This window comes from Pristiophorus japonicus, chromosome 16 (assembly GCF_044704955.1).
Source record: "Pristiophorus japonicus isolate sPriJap1 chromosome 16, sPriJap1.hap1, whole genome shotgun sequence".
Lineage (NCBI taxonomy): Eukaryota > Metazoa > Chordata > Chondrichthyes > Pristiophoridae > Pristiophorus > Pristiophorus japonicus.
Genome location: NC_091992.1, coordinates 101,838,220 through 101,856,757, shown reverse-complemented (window position 1 = coordinate 101,856,757; position 18,538 = coordinate 101,838,220). Strand labels below are relative to the sequence as shown.

The window sequence follows — 18,538 nt, the reverse complement described above, 5'->3', positions numbered from 1 at the left end:
TGACCTTGAACTGAGTTTATGGAATTCTTATTTGACAAGCTCTGAATAATGAATCTCCTCTTCAGGAACATCTGGAAAGCAGTGATGATTGCGAATGTTGGGTATTTATCTCATCTTATCCAGTATAAATGCTCCTACTTTATTGAGACCCAGCACCAGACTGGCCTAACAGAGGCAAGGAGGAGTGTGTTAAACAATCTCACAGTTAAGGGTCATTACTTCCAACACTATGTGGGCTCAAGGACACCGTGAGAACAGTAATATCCCCTATCTGGGGACCAAATATTAAATTGTTTTTTGGAACAGGGAGATGGAACAGGGGCTTGCTCCGTCCACTCCACGCATCGACCTGGTATTGCAGTGTTTCCAGGAACAGTGCAGCTTCCCCTCTCGGCCTTTTGGCTAAGATCAAGTGTAGTAGCGCAAAGTGATCTTTGGCGCTGGAGTTGATCTGACAAGAATGAACAAAAAAAAAGTGTCAGGTTCCAATAGACTGCAACTGATTCATTGTAGCTCATTATAATAGTTATGGGACCATCAAAATTAGTTTATATTGAGACCAAAGCTGGGCTCAGACTCCTCCATAATTTGTGGAGTTTTAACTTAAATCAGAGACTCTGTTATTTTGAAAATCTCTTTGTGATAAGGTTTTTCTAGAGATTCTTACACAGCATATGCTGTAAGAAGACAGATACATCTATTGCATGAAAATAGCCTAGAATTTTGGCAAATAAACAATGCAGACAAACAAGAGAACTTTTTTTATTAAACATTACCAAATACATCATCTTTGCACATAACCTATTTATAGAAAATGGTAAAAAAGGAAAAAATATTCATGCTTTAAAAAAAAATGTATTTACATGTTATTCACCTAAAAATGAAATACAGCATCTTGGCCAAATCAGATTTTACAATAAAATTGTACATTTATTTGCTTGTATCAAATGGCTTCAACTGTGTTATATTACAAAGTAGTAAATCAATGTGTTGGAGATGCCGGGCGGGTGGGCCCCACCGCTGCTGAGGTAAGCAGTGTCAGGCCACTCGGCCGGAGATAGGGGCGACATCCCTTCGGCCTGGGATAGGGCCGTCGCCTGGAGACAGGACGTGCTGGGAGGGCCAGGAGCTACTGCGCACGCGCGCAGCGCGCAGCTGCCGGCACTGTTTTTGGCGCAGGGCTGTAGCTCCGCCTCCAGCAGTTCCTGCTGCGCCGAGCTAGAAATGGGCTTACAGCTATCGGAGAATCGCAAGGTAAGTATTCGGCGCAATTTTTGTTCCACAAATTAGGTGGGCCTCTCCGATGTGCGCCGTTCTAGCGGGGGTCCGAAACTTGAGCCCATTGTCTCTTTATAGACAAAACAAATAGTGAAGTGTTTAGCAAAGCACCACAGATCAATCAGGATTACTATCCTGGACAGTAACTGCATTCTGAAAAATAGTTGAGTTTCCAGGTACTCATTGGAAAGGAAAGTGACAGTGCTTGAAATAATCGGTGTAATGTAAATTCACATTTCATTATTCACATGATACAAAAGAACATGGCTGGGCTGTACATTTGAAGCATCATGTCAAAAATTGTTTTTAAATCAGTCCATGACATTGATGTCAGTGCATTCTTCACAAGTAGAAATAAAAATTATTCCGTTCGATCGCTATTAACATTCAGCCATCTTGGTATCTGTTAAAAAAAATAATAAACTATGAAAACAGTGGCATAACTGCTTCAAAAAATAAACTTATGTTTGAAATCACACCTACCATTGTGAATTCGGGTCGTGATCTCCTATCTGCGAAAATAAAAGCAAAAAAAAATTACTATTATTTCTGGTCCATAAAATTTAATTTAACTTAACATTTCCAGCTGTGAAAAATTGCAGTTCATTATTTCTTATAGTTCCAAAACTTCTAATCATGTATAAGAAATTCAGTACTTTCTGTACAATTGTGATAATATTGACAGTTATAAACAATGCTTACATTTTCCCTAATTAACATTCAAATAATTTCTCCTACTCCTTTCTCCAACCATAGAAAATGATTTTAGAACCAATGGGATCCAAAATAAATGTAACCATCCATCCTATATATAAGATTTCAGTTCTCTTGACTAGCAGGGTATGGTATTGTCACGATTATGTTACCGCTCTACTAATCCAAAAGCCTGCACTAGTAATCCAGAAGATATGAGTTCAAATCCCATCTATTACATTGTGAGAATTTGAATTCAGTTCAGAAAAAAAAGATGGCACCAGTAAAGGTCACCATGAAGATTCAGTCACTTTGAGAACATTGTCATAAAAACCCAACTAGTTCACTAATGTCCTTTAGGGAAGGAAACCTGCTGTCCTTACCCAGTGTAGGCTTATATATGACTCGAGTCCCACACCAACATGGTTGACTCTTAACTATCCTCTGAATTAGCCGAGCAAGCCACACAGCTGTATCAAACTTAAAGGGAGAAGACTCACCAGCACCTTCGCACAGCAACTAGGGATGGGTAATAAGTGCCAGCGTTGTCTGTAGCACCCACAACTGGAGGCTGATTTTTTTTTTTAATTCTATTTCCTACTTAAAAGAATGTTTCCTTCCATCCCTTTCCATCTACAGTACTAAATGCCATAACTTGGAGCTTGTAACATGGAACACCATCGTCGACATATTCCCACATCTCTTCCAATGCTGCTCAATGGCCAGATATGGCTCAATAGAAGCAGCTGCACTAGAGTAGCTCAGTGTGACTTCTCTTGGAGTGAGAGGGAGTAGGTGGGAGGATGGAAAGGGTGGGTGGGTGGGTGGGGAGGGGTGGAGAGGGAGGGAAAATATGGCTTGTATTGGTACATTACCCATCCCGTCTTCACCCAACGACTTTAGTCAACTACGACAGAAGGAAATCGGAAGATTGTAACTAATTACACAACATTCATAGCTTTAGATGCCTCTCGATTTCACTTGAGCAAACTATTCAACAAATGTTTTCCTGCTCAGTAAGATCAGGGTACTTGACTTCCAATGGTTCATCCAAGAGCTTATCTAAGTCAGACAACTCTGGGAAGTGAATAATAAGGGATAGATAAAATATGAAGGCATTCAGAATATTTCAGATTCTGCTGCATCTTTCTTTTTATTAAGCCTTGGAAGATGCATGGTTGGCATTTAATTTAAACTGAATTATCAGGTTGCCAGATTATGGGCCCAAAATTCCACATGGACTTTTTTTGGCGTAGTTGTAGAGGTATATCCGATTTTTTAGTGGCCCGACTGCGCCCCCAAAAAAAGTTCCAAGTTTCGCCGGCTTCACCTTTCATTTTGGAACAGCACAGATATCCTTAAGCTCTGTGGGTGTAGCTTGAGGTCTGTGCCGAAAAACTGAGGTTGCCAGCGTAACGAGAGACGCTCTGAAGGGCTGATGCACAAATAAAGCATTTCCCCTTTGTAAAATAGATCACTAAGTGAGACTTGGGACAACAGACTGAAATCTCAACCATGAAACAATATGAAATTCCTTTATTCCTTTTTAGCATTTATAGATTTTTTTTCACCTCTACAGTGCCAGTGCTACTGCAATCCCGGGTCAACAGGCCCCCCCACACCGGCCCGCTGCCATCCCAGGCCGAAAGGATTCCCGCCCTCCCCCTCCACCGCCATGCATCTGTCCACACCTATCCCAGACCACACCAGCCTGCTGCCATCCTGGGCCAAAAGTACCCTCCCCCCCACACCAATATGTCGAGGAACCAACTAGGGGGGAGGCCATCTTAGACTGGGTGTTGTGTAATGAGAGAGGATTAATTAGCAATCTCGTTGTGCGAGGCCCCTTGGGGAAGAGTGACCATAATATGGTGGAATTCTGCATTAGGATGGAGAATGAAACAGTTAATTCAGAGACCATGGTCCAGAACTTAAAGAAGGGTAACTTTGAAGGTATGAGGCGTGAATTGGCTAGGATAGATTGGTGAATGATACTGAAGGGGTTGACTGTGGATGGGCAATGGCAGACATTTAGAGACCGCATGGATGAACTACAACAATTGTACATTCCTGTCTGTCGTAAAAATAAAAAAGGGAAGGTGGCTCAACCATGGCTATCAAGGGAAATCAGGGATAGCATTAAAGCCAAGGAAGTGGCATACAAATTGGCCAGAAATAGCAGAGAACCCGGGGACTGGGAGAAATTTAGAACTCAGCAGAGGAGGACAAAGGGTTTGATTAGGGCAGGGAAAATGGAGTACGAGAAGAAGCTTGCAGGGAACATTAAGACGGATTGCAAAAGTTTCTATAGATATGTAAAGAGAAAAAGGTTAGTAAAGACAAACGTAGGACCCTGCAGTCAGAATCAGGGGAAGTCATAACCGGGAACAAAGAAATGGTGGACCAATTGAACAAGTACTTTGGTTCGGTATTCACTGAGGAGGACACAAACAACCTTCCGGATATAAAAGGGGTCGGAGGGTCTAGTAAGGAGGAGGAACTGAGGGAAATCCTTATTAGTCGGGAAATTGTGTTGGGGAAATTGATGGGATTGAAGGCCGATAAATCCCCAGGGCCTGATGGACTGCATCCCAGAGTACTTACGGAGGTGGCCTTGGAAATAGTGGATGCATTGACAGTCATTTTCCAACATTCCATTGACTCTGGATCAGTTCCTATGGAGTGGAGGGTAGCCAATGTAACCTCACTTTTTAAAAAAGGAGGGAGAGAGAAAACAGGGAATTACAGACCGGTCAGCCTGACATCGGTAGTGGGTAAAATGATGGAATCAATTATTAAGGATGTCATAGCAGTGCATTTGGAAAGAGGTAATATGATAGGTCCAAGTCAGCATGGATTTGTGAAAGGGAAATCATGCTTGACAAATCTTCTGGAATTTTTTGAGGATGTTTCCAGTAGAGTGGACAAGGGAGAACCAGTTGATGTGGTATATTTGGACTTTCAGAAGGCTTTCGACAAGGTCTCACACAAGAGATTAATGTGCAAAGTTAAAGCACATGGGATTGGGGGTAGTGTGCTGACATGGATTGAGAACTGGTTGTCAGACAGGAAGCAAAGAGTAGGAGTAAATGGGGACTTTTCAGAATGGCAGGCATTCCAGTGGGGTACCGCAAGGTTCTGTGCTGGGGTCCCAGCTGTTTACACTGTACATTAATGATTTAGACGAGGGGATTAAATGTAGTATCTCCAAATTTGCGGATGACACTAAGTTGGGTGGCAGTGTGAGCTGCAAGGAGGATTCTATGAGGCTGCAGAGCGACTTGGATAGGTTAGGTGAGTGGGCAAATGCATGGCAGATGAAGTATATTGTGGATAAATGTGAGGTTATCCACTTTGGTGGTAAAAACAGAGAGACAGACTATTATCTGAATGGTGACAGATTAGGAAAAGGGCAGGTGCAAAGAGACCTGGGTGTCATGGTACATCAGTCATTGAAGGTTGGCATGCAGGTACAGCAGGCGGTTAAGAAAGCAAATGGCATGTTGGCCTTCATAGCGAGGGGATTTGAGTACAAGGGCAGGGAGGTGTTGCTACAATTGTACAGGGCCTTGATGAGGCCACACCTGGAGTATTGTGTACAGTTTTGGTCTCCTAACCTGAGGAAGGACATTCTTGCTATTGAGGGAGTGCAGCGAAGGTTCACCAGACTGATTCCCGGGATGGCGGGACTGACCTATCAAGAAAGACTGGATCAACTGGGCTTGTATTCACTGGAGTTCAGAAGAATGAGAGGGGACCTCATAGAAACGTTTAAAATTCTGATGGGGTTAGACAGGTTAGATGCAGGAAGAATGTTCCCAATGTTGGGGAAGTCCAGAACCAGGGGACACAGTCTAAGGATAAGGGGGAAGCCATTTAGGACCGAGATGAGGAGGAATTTCTTCACCCAGAGAGTGGTGAACCTGTGGAATTCTCTACCACAGAAAGTTGTTGAGGCCAATTCACTAAATATATTCAAAAAGGAGTTAGATGAAGTCCTTACTACTAGGGGAATCAAGGGGTATGGTGAGAAAGCAGGAATGGGGTACTGAAGTTGCATGTTCAGCCATGAACTCATTGAATGGCGGTGCAGGCTAGAAGGGCCGAATGGCCTACTCCTGCACCTATTTTCTATGTTTCTATGTTTTTATGTCATCAGTTCTGCTGAAACAATGGCGTCTTCCCTCCGCCAATTTTCTCTTCTCTGCGCCGATTTCCTTAAGTGCAGGGAAGGTTTTTCAGTAGAGTGCAGTGCGACGTTTTAGAAAAATATTGTACTTGGCCAAAAACTCACTTCAATGGCCAGAAATAGCACACCCGGCAGGTTCCGCCCCCAATGACGTAAAAAAATTGGGAACTAAAAAATCGGACGTACCTACTTTAGAATGGCGCAGAAACTTAGGTGAAACTTGCAGATCTTAGTCTGCTCAAAAAAATGTGCAGGCCAATAAAACAGAATGGTGGTGAAAATTTAGCCCGAAGTAAGGCCTAACCAAAAGTATTTTAAAATATATGATTATGTCATAATTTATGTACCAAAGACTGAATAGTTTAAACAACACCAGAAAACACTTTAACTTTACACAAACATCATACCTGAATGCCTTATTCTCCTGAATCGCAAAACCACCAAGATGGCTAATACAAAAAAAAGTGCTCCAATAATGACAAAGACTGCTATGAGGACCATATTCCTTTTACTTTGTTGATCATGATTAGGTAGATCCAAGACTGAAAGTTGGGGGAAAAAAACATAATTAATTGTAAATTCCAGATTCAACCTTTGAATGCAAAATAATGTTATTTATTTCAATTCTCTTTGACTGTTTTAATTAGCAATAGATATGTTGAAGTTTAAACAACACTGAGAAAAATGACTAACAGTTTAAACAGGAGCCCTCCAACCTTCTCAGGGCAAATAGTTATGAGTATTAATTACGGCCTTGCAGCATTGACCACATCTTGAGAACAAATAGAAACAAAACCAATTTTTTAAACAGCTCTTTTCTGAGATTGTTTTGAATAAATACTAATGAACTTACTTTGGAAGTGTTTGAACTTACTTTGGAAGTGTTTCTGCACCTTGTATTTCTCCTCTTCCTCATTCCACACGGCACAAGTATAATTACTTTTCAGGGCAATCTCTGCTACCTTGATTGGAAGAGTGCTGGTGATCTTGAACAGCCCCTGTGTGGTTTTCACATTATTAGTTTTAGCTTTGAGTGTGAGGTTCCTTTCATCATCAACAAACCAGTGAATCTGAGTCGGTCGGTATGCAATTGTTTCACAAGTAAGGTTTGTTGTATCCATTGTTCGTGTGAGATTTAGGAATACGGTCTCTTCTGGCAAACTGTATGGGGCTAAAAAAAAACAATTACATTATTAATAATATAATGAGAGAGAGCTGTAGAATAATATAGAGGCAGCTTTTAAACTGCCCTGTCCCACCCAGCAAAAAATAACAACATTTCTTGGTAAACAATCATTCCCAGATTTATGACATTAGTCTTGTTACATTTAGGTTACCTTAGGTTAGGGCTGTCTAATTTAGTTTGCACATACATCTCACATATTTTTATGGTGTCCTCTGTAAATTTAGTGATGGATTTGCGCTGATATTATTGCTTAATTGCTTAAGGTAACAAATGAAGCAGGATTTTATAAACTCTACCATAAATGAAGTGGTACAGTCTAACCCCCATGTTAACTAACACACTTGCAGGCTGGAATTTTCATCAGGGGGTGGGGGGTAGCCACTGAGGTGGGCGGGAAACCCAGGAAGCCAAGTTTCCCACAGGCCCTGCTGACTTTAAGAGCAGGACCTGATTTGAATGTGAGGCCTCAGACTGCTGCCAAATTGTGGGGCTGGCTGCGGGCAGGTAGGCCTCAGATGTGGAGATGGAGTGAAGGGTCGGTCCGGGGGAGGGATCGAGCAGCGGGGGGGAGGTTAGGAATCGGCTGACTCAGTCATTGATTGGCAGGGGATGGGGGGGTCAGAGATCAGCGGGGGAGGATCGTGGATCACAGGAGGGCAGGATCGGGGATCGGGCAGCTCGGGGATCGGCAGGGGCAGGTTTTGGAGGATCAATGGGGGTGGTGGGGGGGGGGGGTTTGGAGGTTCAGGGTTCAGTGTGGTCGGGAAGGGCTCGGAGGTTGCGGGGGCTTGACAAGGAGGTCAACCGGAGTTCGGGAATTGGAGTCGGCCAGGGATCAGGAGGAGAATCGGAGGATCAGGTGTTGATGGGGACGGGGGGTGGGATGGGGCGTAGGGGCGTGGGTTGGCTGGGGATCAGCGGGAGTGGGGGGGGTGGGAGGAGAGAGAGGTTCAAGGCTAGTCACCAGAGGATTATGGCCGGCCTCAATATCATCCATGGGGTGGGTGGGGGAGGCCCCATGGTGGGAATTGGAGGTCTGGGAAGATGATCGGAGGCCTCATGAGGGGGTCGCCAATCGTGTGGGGGTGGGGGGGGGGGTTAGCTAGGTTCCCTGGATAAAGAAGGTCCCTGGATCCAGCAGTCCCCACCTCGGTTTAACCGTCGTGATTCACGAATTGTGTGAAACAAGTCCACATGCAGTTAAATTCAACATGGAGGTGAAAAAAAGAGGCTACCAGCCTCATTATAATATTTAAATTGATGTACTGCCCCTGGGGGCAGACTGGTCGCCTGCCCCGCCCCATTCCTCCTCCATCAAAACTGGAGGTGAGAGGGTGGGAGGCGGGGTCAGGTCGGTAATCCCATTTGAAACACTTTAACTGCCCCCATGCTCCAAATCCACCCGTTTCTTTCGGGAAAAATTCTGGCTTCAATGTTTGAACAATATGTAAAACAGAGAATAAACATTGATTGCAATGCCCAGAGTAACAACAATTCATCCAAAAAAAATAATTATAGGAATCCCTCTCCACATTACAAAATCATGTGATTGAACAGGAAGTTATCGCTCTTTTATGTTGCTGCTGATTGAAAATTGATAAAATATTAGTTGGGTCCAATCCAAGTTCTGCCTCAGGAGATTCAAGTCCTACTAAGCACTTGAGAACATCATCTTGCCTGGCACTTCAATGCAGTATTGAGAGAGCGTGCATTTTTGAAAATGTCATCTTTAAGATGAGTTATTAAACTGTGCCCCCCCCCTTAGCCCCCCATCCCCCACTCCCCATCATCTACCTGCTCACGTGGATAGAAAAGATCACGTGGCACTATTGAAACATGAGCACTGGTTTCTCCAGGTATCCTCCCAATATTTGCTGTTCAACCATTACCAACAAAAAACAGATGAGCTGACGATTCATTCAGTCACTAGCTATTTTTGGAACTTTTCTATATGCAAGTTGGATGTTGAGACTGATTACATAACAGCATTGGTTGCACTTCAAAGCAATCAGTTGCTGTAATATGTTTTGGGATGTTCTGAGGATGTGAAAGGTGCTATATAAATACACAACCATTATTTATTTCCTCTCTAAACATGACCCTCATTATAAGATGCTGTCTACCAAACTCATACGTCAAGCTTTTAAGGATTAACAGAGAGAGTGAGTCTGAGGTTAAAAAGTGCGAGAAGACAACAAATAAAAGCAGGTCAATCAGCGGCAGAGAGTCAGTGAGAGCACAAGAGGAACCCGAGAATCTGAGAAAAGTGACATCACTGCTGCGGAGGGAGAGGATTGGTGGGGAAGATATCAAGTACTTAGACTATAAAGCAGCGGGGGAGAGGGCCCATGAATGTCAGGCAGAGAGATTAAAAAGCACAAAATTACGTCAGAACAAGGAAAGGAGCTGACAGTAGCTAGTGAGTTTTTCTGGTCCAAATTAGGGACAAATCGAAGTTTATTTTTGAGAAATAGTCTATTAAATAAAGGCATGGCAGGGCACCTCAGACCCATTGAACACTTCCCGTGTCCTGGACATTCACATGTGCAGGAAGTATTATCAGCTGGAGGAGCTCGAGCTCCAGGTTTCAGAGCTTAGGCAGCAGCTGGCATCACTGCAGTGCATCCACGAGGCTGAGAGCTATATGGATAGCACATTTCAGGAGGTGGTCACCCCACAGCTAAAGCGGGTGCAGGCAGAGAGGGAATGGGTGACCGCCAGACAGACAAGGAGGACCAGGCAGGTAGTACAGGAGTCCCTGAGTATATATTGCTCCCTAACTAGTATAATGGTTCCTCTGGGGAGTACAGCCTGTGTGCTTCTTGACTTGCAGGGGAGGGAGGAGGAGCAATATTGATAGAGGATTCAATAGTTAAGAGAACAGACAGGCATTTCTGCAGCCACAGTCATGACTCCAGGATGATATGTTGCCTCTGATGCCAGTATCAAGACTGTCACTAAGCAGCTGAAGGACATTTTGAGGGGGGAGAGTGAACAGCCAGAGGTCGTGGTACAAACAATATAGATAGAAAGAGAGATGGGGTCCTGCAGGCAGATTTTAGGGAGCGAGGAAAGAGATTAATAAGTAAGACCTCAAAGGTAGTAATTTCTGGATTACTCCCAATGCCACGTGCTCATGAGTATAGAAATAGGAGGGTAGAGCAGATGAATGCGTGGCTGGACAGATGGTGCAGGAGGGTGGGCATTAAATTCCTGAGGCATTGGGACTGGCTTTGGGGGAGGTGGGACCTGTACAAGCCAGATGGGTCACACCTCAACAGGGCTGGGACCAATATCCTCATGGGGGCGGCGGTTAGCTAGTGCTGTTGGGGAAGGTTTAAACTAGTTTGGCAGGGGGATGGGAACCTGAGAGTAAATTCAGAAAGGAGAGAAGCAAAACTGAAAATGGAAGGCAGAAAATTAGTAAGTGAGTTTGGAAGGCAGAGGAAACATAGGCTAGAAAATAGACAATGAAGCAGTTTGGCAGTGCTTAATGGTATATACTTCAATGTAAGGAGTTTAATGAACAAGGCAGATGAGCTCTGGGCACAGATAGATATATGAAAGTATGATAGCATAGCTATTACTGAAACATGGCTTAAAGTAGGGGAGGAATGGCAGCTCAACATTCCTGGTTACAGGGTTTCCAGACAAGATAGAGAGAGGAATAAAAAAAGGTGGGGTTGCAATATTGGTTAAAAAATCATTTACACCTGTCAGAGAGGATGATATGTTAGAAGAATGATTAAACGAGGCCATATGGGTTGAACTGAAGAACAAAAAAGAGGCAATCACACTGCTGAGAGTGTACTATAGATCCCAAACAGCCAGAGGGAGATAGAAGAGCAAATAAGTAGGCAAATTTCTGAGAAGTAAAAAAACAATAGGGCAGTAATAATAGGATATTACAACTACTCGAATATTAACTTGGATAGAATCAGTGTAAAAGATAGAGAGGCGCAGAATTCCTAAAATGCATTCAGGATAACCTTTTTAATCAGTATGTAGCAAGCCCAACAAGAGAGGGGGCAGTTCTAGACTTAGTTTAAGGGAATGAAGCTGAGCAGGTGGAAGGGGTATACTTGGGGGAGCATTTTGTGCTCGTGATCATAATTCAGTTAGATTTAATATAGTTGTGGAAAACAACATAGATAGACCAGGAGTAAAAGTTCTCAATTGGGGAAAGGCCAATTTTACTAAGCTGCGATGTGATTTAGCAAAAGTGGACTTGAAACAGCGACTTGAAGTTAAATTGGTGTCAGAGCGGTGGGAGGCATTCAAGGAGGAGATTGTGAGGGTTCAGTGCAAATATGTTCCCACAAACAAAAAGGGTTGGACTCCCAAATCTAGAGCCCCCAGCAAGACAAGAAGTACACAGGGTAGGATAAGGAAAAAAAGGGAAGCTTTCATCAGATACCAAGAGATCAATACTGCAGAAAGTCTAGAGGAATATAGAAAGTACAGGGTTAAATTAAAAAGAAAATTCGGAAAGCAAAGAGAGGGCATGAAAAAATATTGGCAAGTAAAATCAAACAAAACTCAAAGATGTTTTATAGATAGAAAAAGAGCAAGAAGATAACTGAGGAAAGAGTAGGGTCTATTAGAGTCCAAAAAGATAAGCTGTTTGTGGAGACAAAAGATGTGGGTATGGTTCTTAGTGAATACTTTGCGTCTGTCTTCACAAAAGAGAGGGACGATGCAGACATTGTAATTAAGGAGGAGGAATGTGAACTATTAGATGGAATAAACATAGTAAAAGAGAAAATATTAAGGGGTTTAGCATATTTGGAAGTAGATAAATCACCAGTACCGGATGAAATGTAACCCAGGCTGTTAAGAGAAGCAAAGGAGGAACTGGTGGAGGCTCTGACCATTGTTTTTCAACCCTCAATGGCTTCAGGCATGGTGCAGGAAGACTGGAAGACTGTGAATGCTATATTGTTGTTTAAATAGGAAGAAAGGGATAAACCGAGTAATTACATGCCAGTCAGCCTAACCTTGTGGTGGGCAAATTATTGGAAAAATTCTGAGAGGCAATATGAATCGTTATTTAGAAAGGCATGGCTTAATCAAAGTCAGTCTGCATGGATTTGATAAGGGAAGGTCATGTCTGACTAACTTGATTGAAGGAGGTAACAAGGAGGGTCGTTGAAGGTAGCGCATTTGATATAGTCTACATGGATTTTAGCAAGGTTTTTGACAATGTCAGACATGTCAGAAAAATAAAAGCCCAAGAGATCCAAGATAAAGTGGCAAGTTGGATCCAAAATTGGCTCAGTGGCAGGAAGTAAAGGGTAATGGTCGACGGGTGTTTTTGTGACTGGAAGGCTGTTTCAGTGGAGTTCCGCAGGGCTCAGTACTAGAACCCTTGCTTTTTGTAGTATATATCAATTATTTAGACTTCAGTGTAGGGGGCATAATTAGAATTTTGCAGATGATACAATAATTGGCCGTGTGGTTGATATTGAGAAAGAAAGCTATAGACTGCAAGAGGATATCAATGAACTGGTCAGGTGGGCAGAAAAGTGGCAAATGGAATTCAATCCGGAGAAGTGTGAGGTAATGCATTTAGGAAGGGCTAACAAGGCAAGGGAATATACAATAAATGATAAGATACTGAGAAGTATTGAGGAACAGAGGGACCTTAGAGTGCATGCTCACAGATCCTTGAAGGTAGCAGGACAGGTTAAAAAAGCATACGGGATACCTTCCTTTATTAGCCTGGGCATAGAATATGAGCAGGGAGATCATGCCAGAACTGTATAAAATACTAGTTAGGCCACAGCTGGAGTAATGGTTACCATATTACAGGAAAGATGTGATTGCACCAGAGAAGGTACTGAGGAGATTTACAAGGAATTTGCCAGAACTGGAGAATTTTAGACATGAGGAAAGACTAGATAGGCTGGGGTTGTTTTCTTTGGAACAGAAGAGGCTAATGGGAGATTTAATTGAGGTGTATAAAATTATGAGGGAGTAGATAAAGTGAATAGGAAGGACCTATTTGCCGCAGCCGGAGCATAGATATAAAGTAATTGATAAAAGGGAGATAAGGAGAATTTTCTTTCACTCAGATGGTGTTGGGGTCTAGAACTCACTGCCTGAAAGCGTGGTAGAGGTAGAAACCCTCATTACATTTAAAAAGTATTTGGATATGCACTTGAAATGCCGCAACCTACAAAGCTACGAACCAAGAACTGGAAAGTGAGATTAGATTCGATAGCTGTTTTCTGGCCGGCACGGAGACAATGAGCCTTTATCATCTTTGATTCTATGATTAGAATAAAACTGGAATTTGTTGCTAATTAGAGGCAACCAATATTCTACAAAGGAGAATACCAGGAAAAATACACTTTTACCCACCTTTAACCTTCAGTGTGATGTTTTGATGGACGTGACCGGCATTAGTTTCCAAATAATATTGATAGGTCCCACTATCTGACAGTTGTGTTTTCTCGATTACCAGTGATATGTCTTGTGAACTTTGACAACGTAATTTAATTCGCCCCTGAGCTCCTGTGACATTTTCCTTTGAGTTAAAGACAGATTTTGTTCTATTACCTTCTCCATATTTACTCAGTTCGACGAGACTAATTGTTTTCACTGTTGTTGATTCGAATGTGCATAGGAGTTCAGTGTCTTCATTAAATATTCCTGTCACTGAATGGTTACACTTTAAAGTCACGAAATCTGAAAAGCAATAATTTTCATTAACTTAGATTACCTCAATGACAATCGATGATGAATGGGTTATATACTGAGAAGCACTTCAGTACTTACTTTGTGCAGAGACTGCGCTTGTGTATAAAATGACATAAAGCAGACTTATTGTACGGTATGAATCCATTTCCAGACTGCAGTTCACCTGCTGATATAAAGACAACACAGAAAAATCATTAAACACTCAGCAATCTAATCAAAGCTGATTTCACTTTTCTTGTGTATCATAAGTTAGGTTTTGTCAGGAATTTCAAATAACTATGTATCAAACAACTAAAATTCACATCAGATACAATTGCATTGCTAGAAATTTTTGAACAATCCAAAAACTACCAAGTGCATTTTGTAGAGTTTTCCTTCAATTTTCACAGCAAGAAGCTCAGAATCTGTGAACTGACAACAGTATACAAATGAAATATGTAATAGCTCCATACTTCAATTATTATTAGTACTTCTTTTCATGCTAATGTTTTTCCCTACCCTCCTCCTCTATAGTCATTAATTTTGATCAAGAGAGAGAGAGGATACAGTTCCACTGGCACTGGTTTGTTTCTGATACTTCACCCAAATGGCCATTATTCATTGTGCGAGCCCTGATATAAAAGGACAGAATTTTCATGGAGGTTCCCTGATCTCCCACCGTAACATCAGTGGAAGATCTGTGGAAACCCTGGAGAAACAGTGTAAATTCCAGGATTAAGTTATTCTATCACAGGGTGCAGCACAATTCTAATGCTCCACAACCAGGGATTATACCCCAGACCATCCTGGTCCCTCTACAACTCAGCTACTTACTGGATAAACACAATGAACAATCAGGAAAGACACATTCAAGTGTACTTTATACTTTACACCTTATGCTTTTATAGTTTATCTCTGCATGTAACAATCTCTGAACACTTCCCTGCAGTTCCATCAGCTGTCTGAGTGTATAATTTAAGGTTTAAAATGTGGGGCATCTATAGTCCAAGCAGTGCATGGTGCTAATAATGCAAGGCTACATTTTTTGGGCTATATCCCCAAGAAATGGTCCCAAACTGCAAGGTGAAGCCAGTTCAGCAGTTTTATTGCACGTCCTAAGTCAATGGGGAGGCTAATGTCCACATTGCACCAACACAAGAGGTAACTGGAGCATAAATCTGTTGCTGTTTCTGGCATAAGCAGCAATACAGATTTCTATGTTACTAGAGCCCTCTAATGGAGCCACAGAAAGGAATGAACTGCATTTACGTGTTTTTTTTCTCTATTAGCATTTCACTTTTTACCCTGTTCATTCTTTCCTGAAAAGTATAGCGTGACAGTTCTGGTATCATCCTTGTAAATCTTTTTTGCACCTCTCCACTGTCTCGAAATCTTTTTTATAATATGGTGATCAGAACTGCATGCAGTATTCCACATGTGGTGTAATCAAGGTTTGATACAAGTTCAGCGTAACTTCTCTACTTTTCAATTCTATCCCTCTAGAAATAAACCCAAGTGTTTGGTTTGCATTTATTATGGCCTGATTGATCTGTGTTGCAACTTTTAACGATTTGTGTATTTGCACTCCCAAATCCCTTTGCTCCTCTACCGCATTTAGATTCTTATTTTCTAAATAATGCGTGATTTCCATATTTTTGTTACCAAAATGTAATTCCTCACACTTAACTATGTTGCAATTCATTTGCCAATTTTATGCCCCTTCTGCAAAATTATTAACTTCTTCTTGTAATTCCTTTACCTAATTTTCCCAGCATGCCCCAGCATCGAAGCACTGACCATACTCGATCAGCTCTGTTGGGCGGGCCACATTGTTCGCATGCCTGACATGGCAAGCGAGCTCCAGGTGGGCAGAGGAAACATTTCAAGGACACCCTCAAAGCCTCCTCGATAAAATGCAACATCTCCACTGACACCTGGGAGTCCCTGGCCACCCTAAGTGGAGAAAGTGCATCTGGGAGGGAGCTAAGCACCTCGAGTCTCGTCGCCGAGAGCATGCAGAAAACAAGCGCGGGCAGCGGAAAGAGCATGCGGCAAATCTGTCCCACCCACCATTTCCTTCAATGACTGTCTGTCCCACCTGTGTCAGAGACTGTGGTTCCCGTATTGGATTGTTCAGTCACCTAAGAACTCACTTTTAGAGTGGAAGCAAGTCTTCCTTGATATTGAGGGATTGCCTATGATGATGATGACATAAAAATATAGAAACATAGAAAATAGATGCAGGAGTAGGCCATTCGGCCCTTCAAGTCAGCACCACCATTCAACAAGATCATGGCTGATCATTCCCTCAGTACTCCTTTCCTGCATTCTCTCCATACCCCTTGATCCTTTTAGCTGTAAGGACCATATCTAAGTCCCTCTTGAATATATCCAATGAACTGGCATCAACAACTCTCTGCGGTAGGGAATTCCACAGGGTAACAACTCTCTGAGTGAAGAAGTTTCTCTTCATCTCAGTCCTAAATGGACTACCCCTTATCCTAAGACTGTGTCCCTTGGTTCTGGACTTCCCCAAAATCGGGAACATTCTTCCCGCATCTAACCTGTCCAGTCCCGTCGGAATCTTATATGTTTCCATGAGAACCCCTCTCATCCTTCTAAACTCCAATGTATAAAGGCCCACTTGATCCAGTCTCTCCTCATATGTCAGTCCTGCCATCCCAGGAATCAGTCTGGTGAACCTTTGCTGCACTCCCTCAAGAGCAGGAATGTCCTTCCTCAGATTAGACCAAAACTGAACACAATATTCCAGGTGAGGCCTCACCAAGGCCCTGTACAATTGCAGTAAGACCTCCCTGCTCCTATACTCAAATCTCTTAGCTATCAAGGCCAACAAACCATTTGCCTTCTTCACCGCCTGCTGCACGTGCATGCCAACTTTCAACGACTGATGAACCATGACACCCAGGTCTCATTGCACCTCCTCATTTCCTAATCTGCCGCCATTCAGATAATATTCTGCCTTTGTGTTTTTGCCACCAAAGTGGATAACCTCACATTTATCCACATTATACTGCATCTGCCATGCATGTGCCTACTCACCTAACCTGTCCAAGTCACCCTGCAGCATCTTAGCGTCCTGCTCACAGCTCACACCACCACCCAGTTTAGTGTCATCTGCAAACTTGGAGATTTTACACTCAATTCCTTCATCTAAATCATTGATGTATATTGTAAAGAGCTGAGATCCCAACACTGAGCCCTCGGTGCCCCACTATTCACTGCCTGCCATTCTGAAAAGGACCCGTTTATCCCGACTCTCTGCTTCCTGTCTGCTAACCAGTTCTCTATCCACGTCAGTACATTACCCCCAATACCATGTGCTTTGATTTTGCACACCAATCTCTTGTGTGGGACCTTGTCAAAAGCCTTTTGAAAGTCCAAATACACCACATCCACTGGCTCTCCCTTGACCACTCTACTAGTTACATCCTCAAAAAATTCCAGAAGATTTGTCAAGCATGATTTCCCTTTCATAAATCCATGCTGACTTGGACCGACCCTATCACTGCATTCCAAATGCACTGCTATTTCATCTTTAATAATTGATTCCAACATTTTCCCCACTACTGATGTCAGGCTAACTGGTCTATAATTACCCGTTTTCTCTCAGCCTCCTTTTTTAAACAGTGGTGTTACAATAGCTACCCTCCAGTCCATAGGAACTGATCCAGAGTCGATAGACAGTTGGAAAATGATCACCAAATCATCCACATGGCCACTTCCTTAAGTACTCTAGGATGCAGACTATCAGGCTCCGCGGATTTATCGGCCTTCAATCCCATCAATTTCCCTAACACAATTGCACTTTATAAGGATATCCTTCAGTTCCTTCTTCTCACTAGACCCTCTGTCCCCTAGTATTTCCAGAAGGTTATTTGTGTCTTCCTTCGTGAAAACAGAACCAAAGTATTTGTCGATGATAATGTCCTCAATTATTTTGCGAGGGCAAGAGGCAGTTACTACTTCCAAACGTCCAGGCGTTTAAACTGTTAAAAAGTTAGAAAATTGCAACCTTTCATATAATTCAGTGAAAGTAACAATGTGTCAGAGATTACTGAGAGATAGCTTGTTCACAGATGCTCATTTGTTTGATGTGAGTTACTGTTTTAATGCCCAATATGTATTTATGACTGATTTTAGTACAGCGACCCTCGCAAACCATGCCACAGAAACCGACACCTATTCACATACACGGAGACATCCATTCACAAATACAAACACCCACAAACTTTTAAGTTTTTGAATATCAGTTTGTACCTTCGTTCCAACCAAAATGCGGAGATCCAAAACGAAAAAGGGGTTCAAATTGACCCGAGAAAAGTCACTGTTCAAATCCCGAGAACATGCCAATTGTTGGGAATGATTCCGGGATCTCGGCACGGTACAGCTGCTCAGATGAACCTGGAACCGAGCGCTGGGATCCGCGGGGAGCGAGTGGACTGCCGGCTCGACATACTTTCCAGTCTGGGAAAGCGCCTGTGACCCTG

The 18,538-nt window shown here is 42.7% G+C and overlaps 1 protein-coding gene and 1 pseudogene across 1 annotated transcript; one reads left to right on the top strand and one right to left on the bottom strand.

The window, feature by feature from the left end:
• Positions 1–214: 214 nt before the first annotated feature.
• On the top strand, positions 215–386 carry LOC139227259 (U2 spliceosomal RNA; annotated as a pseudogene).
• Positions 387–800: 414 nt separating this feature from the next.
• Positions 801–18,538, bottom strand: LOC139227125 (programmed cell death 1 ligand 2-like). Its single transcript, XM_070858193.1, has 7 exons — positions 18,309–18,538; positions 14,127–14,214; positions 13,710–14,036; positions 7,035–7,331; positions 6,568–6,702; positions 1,762–1,790; positions 801–1,681 (listed from the first exon to the last, which is right to left on the bottom strand). The coding sequence occupies exons 2-7, from the start codon at positions 14,191–14,193 to the stop codon at positions 1,640–1,642; spliced, it is 897 nt and encodes a 298-aa protein (XP_070714294.1). The 5' UTR covers positions 14,194–14,214; positions 18,309–18,538; the 3' UTR covers positions 801–1,639.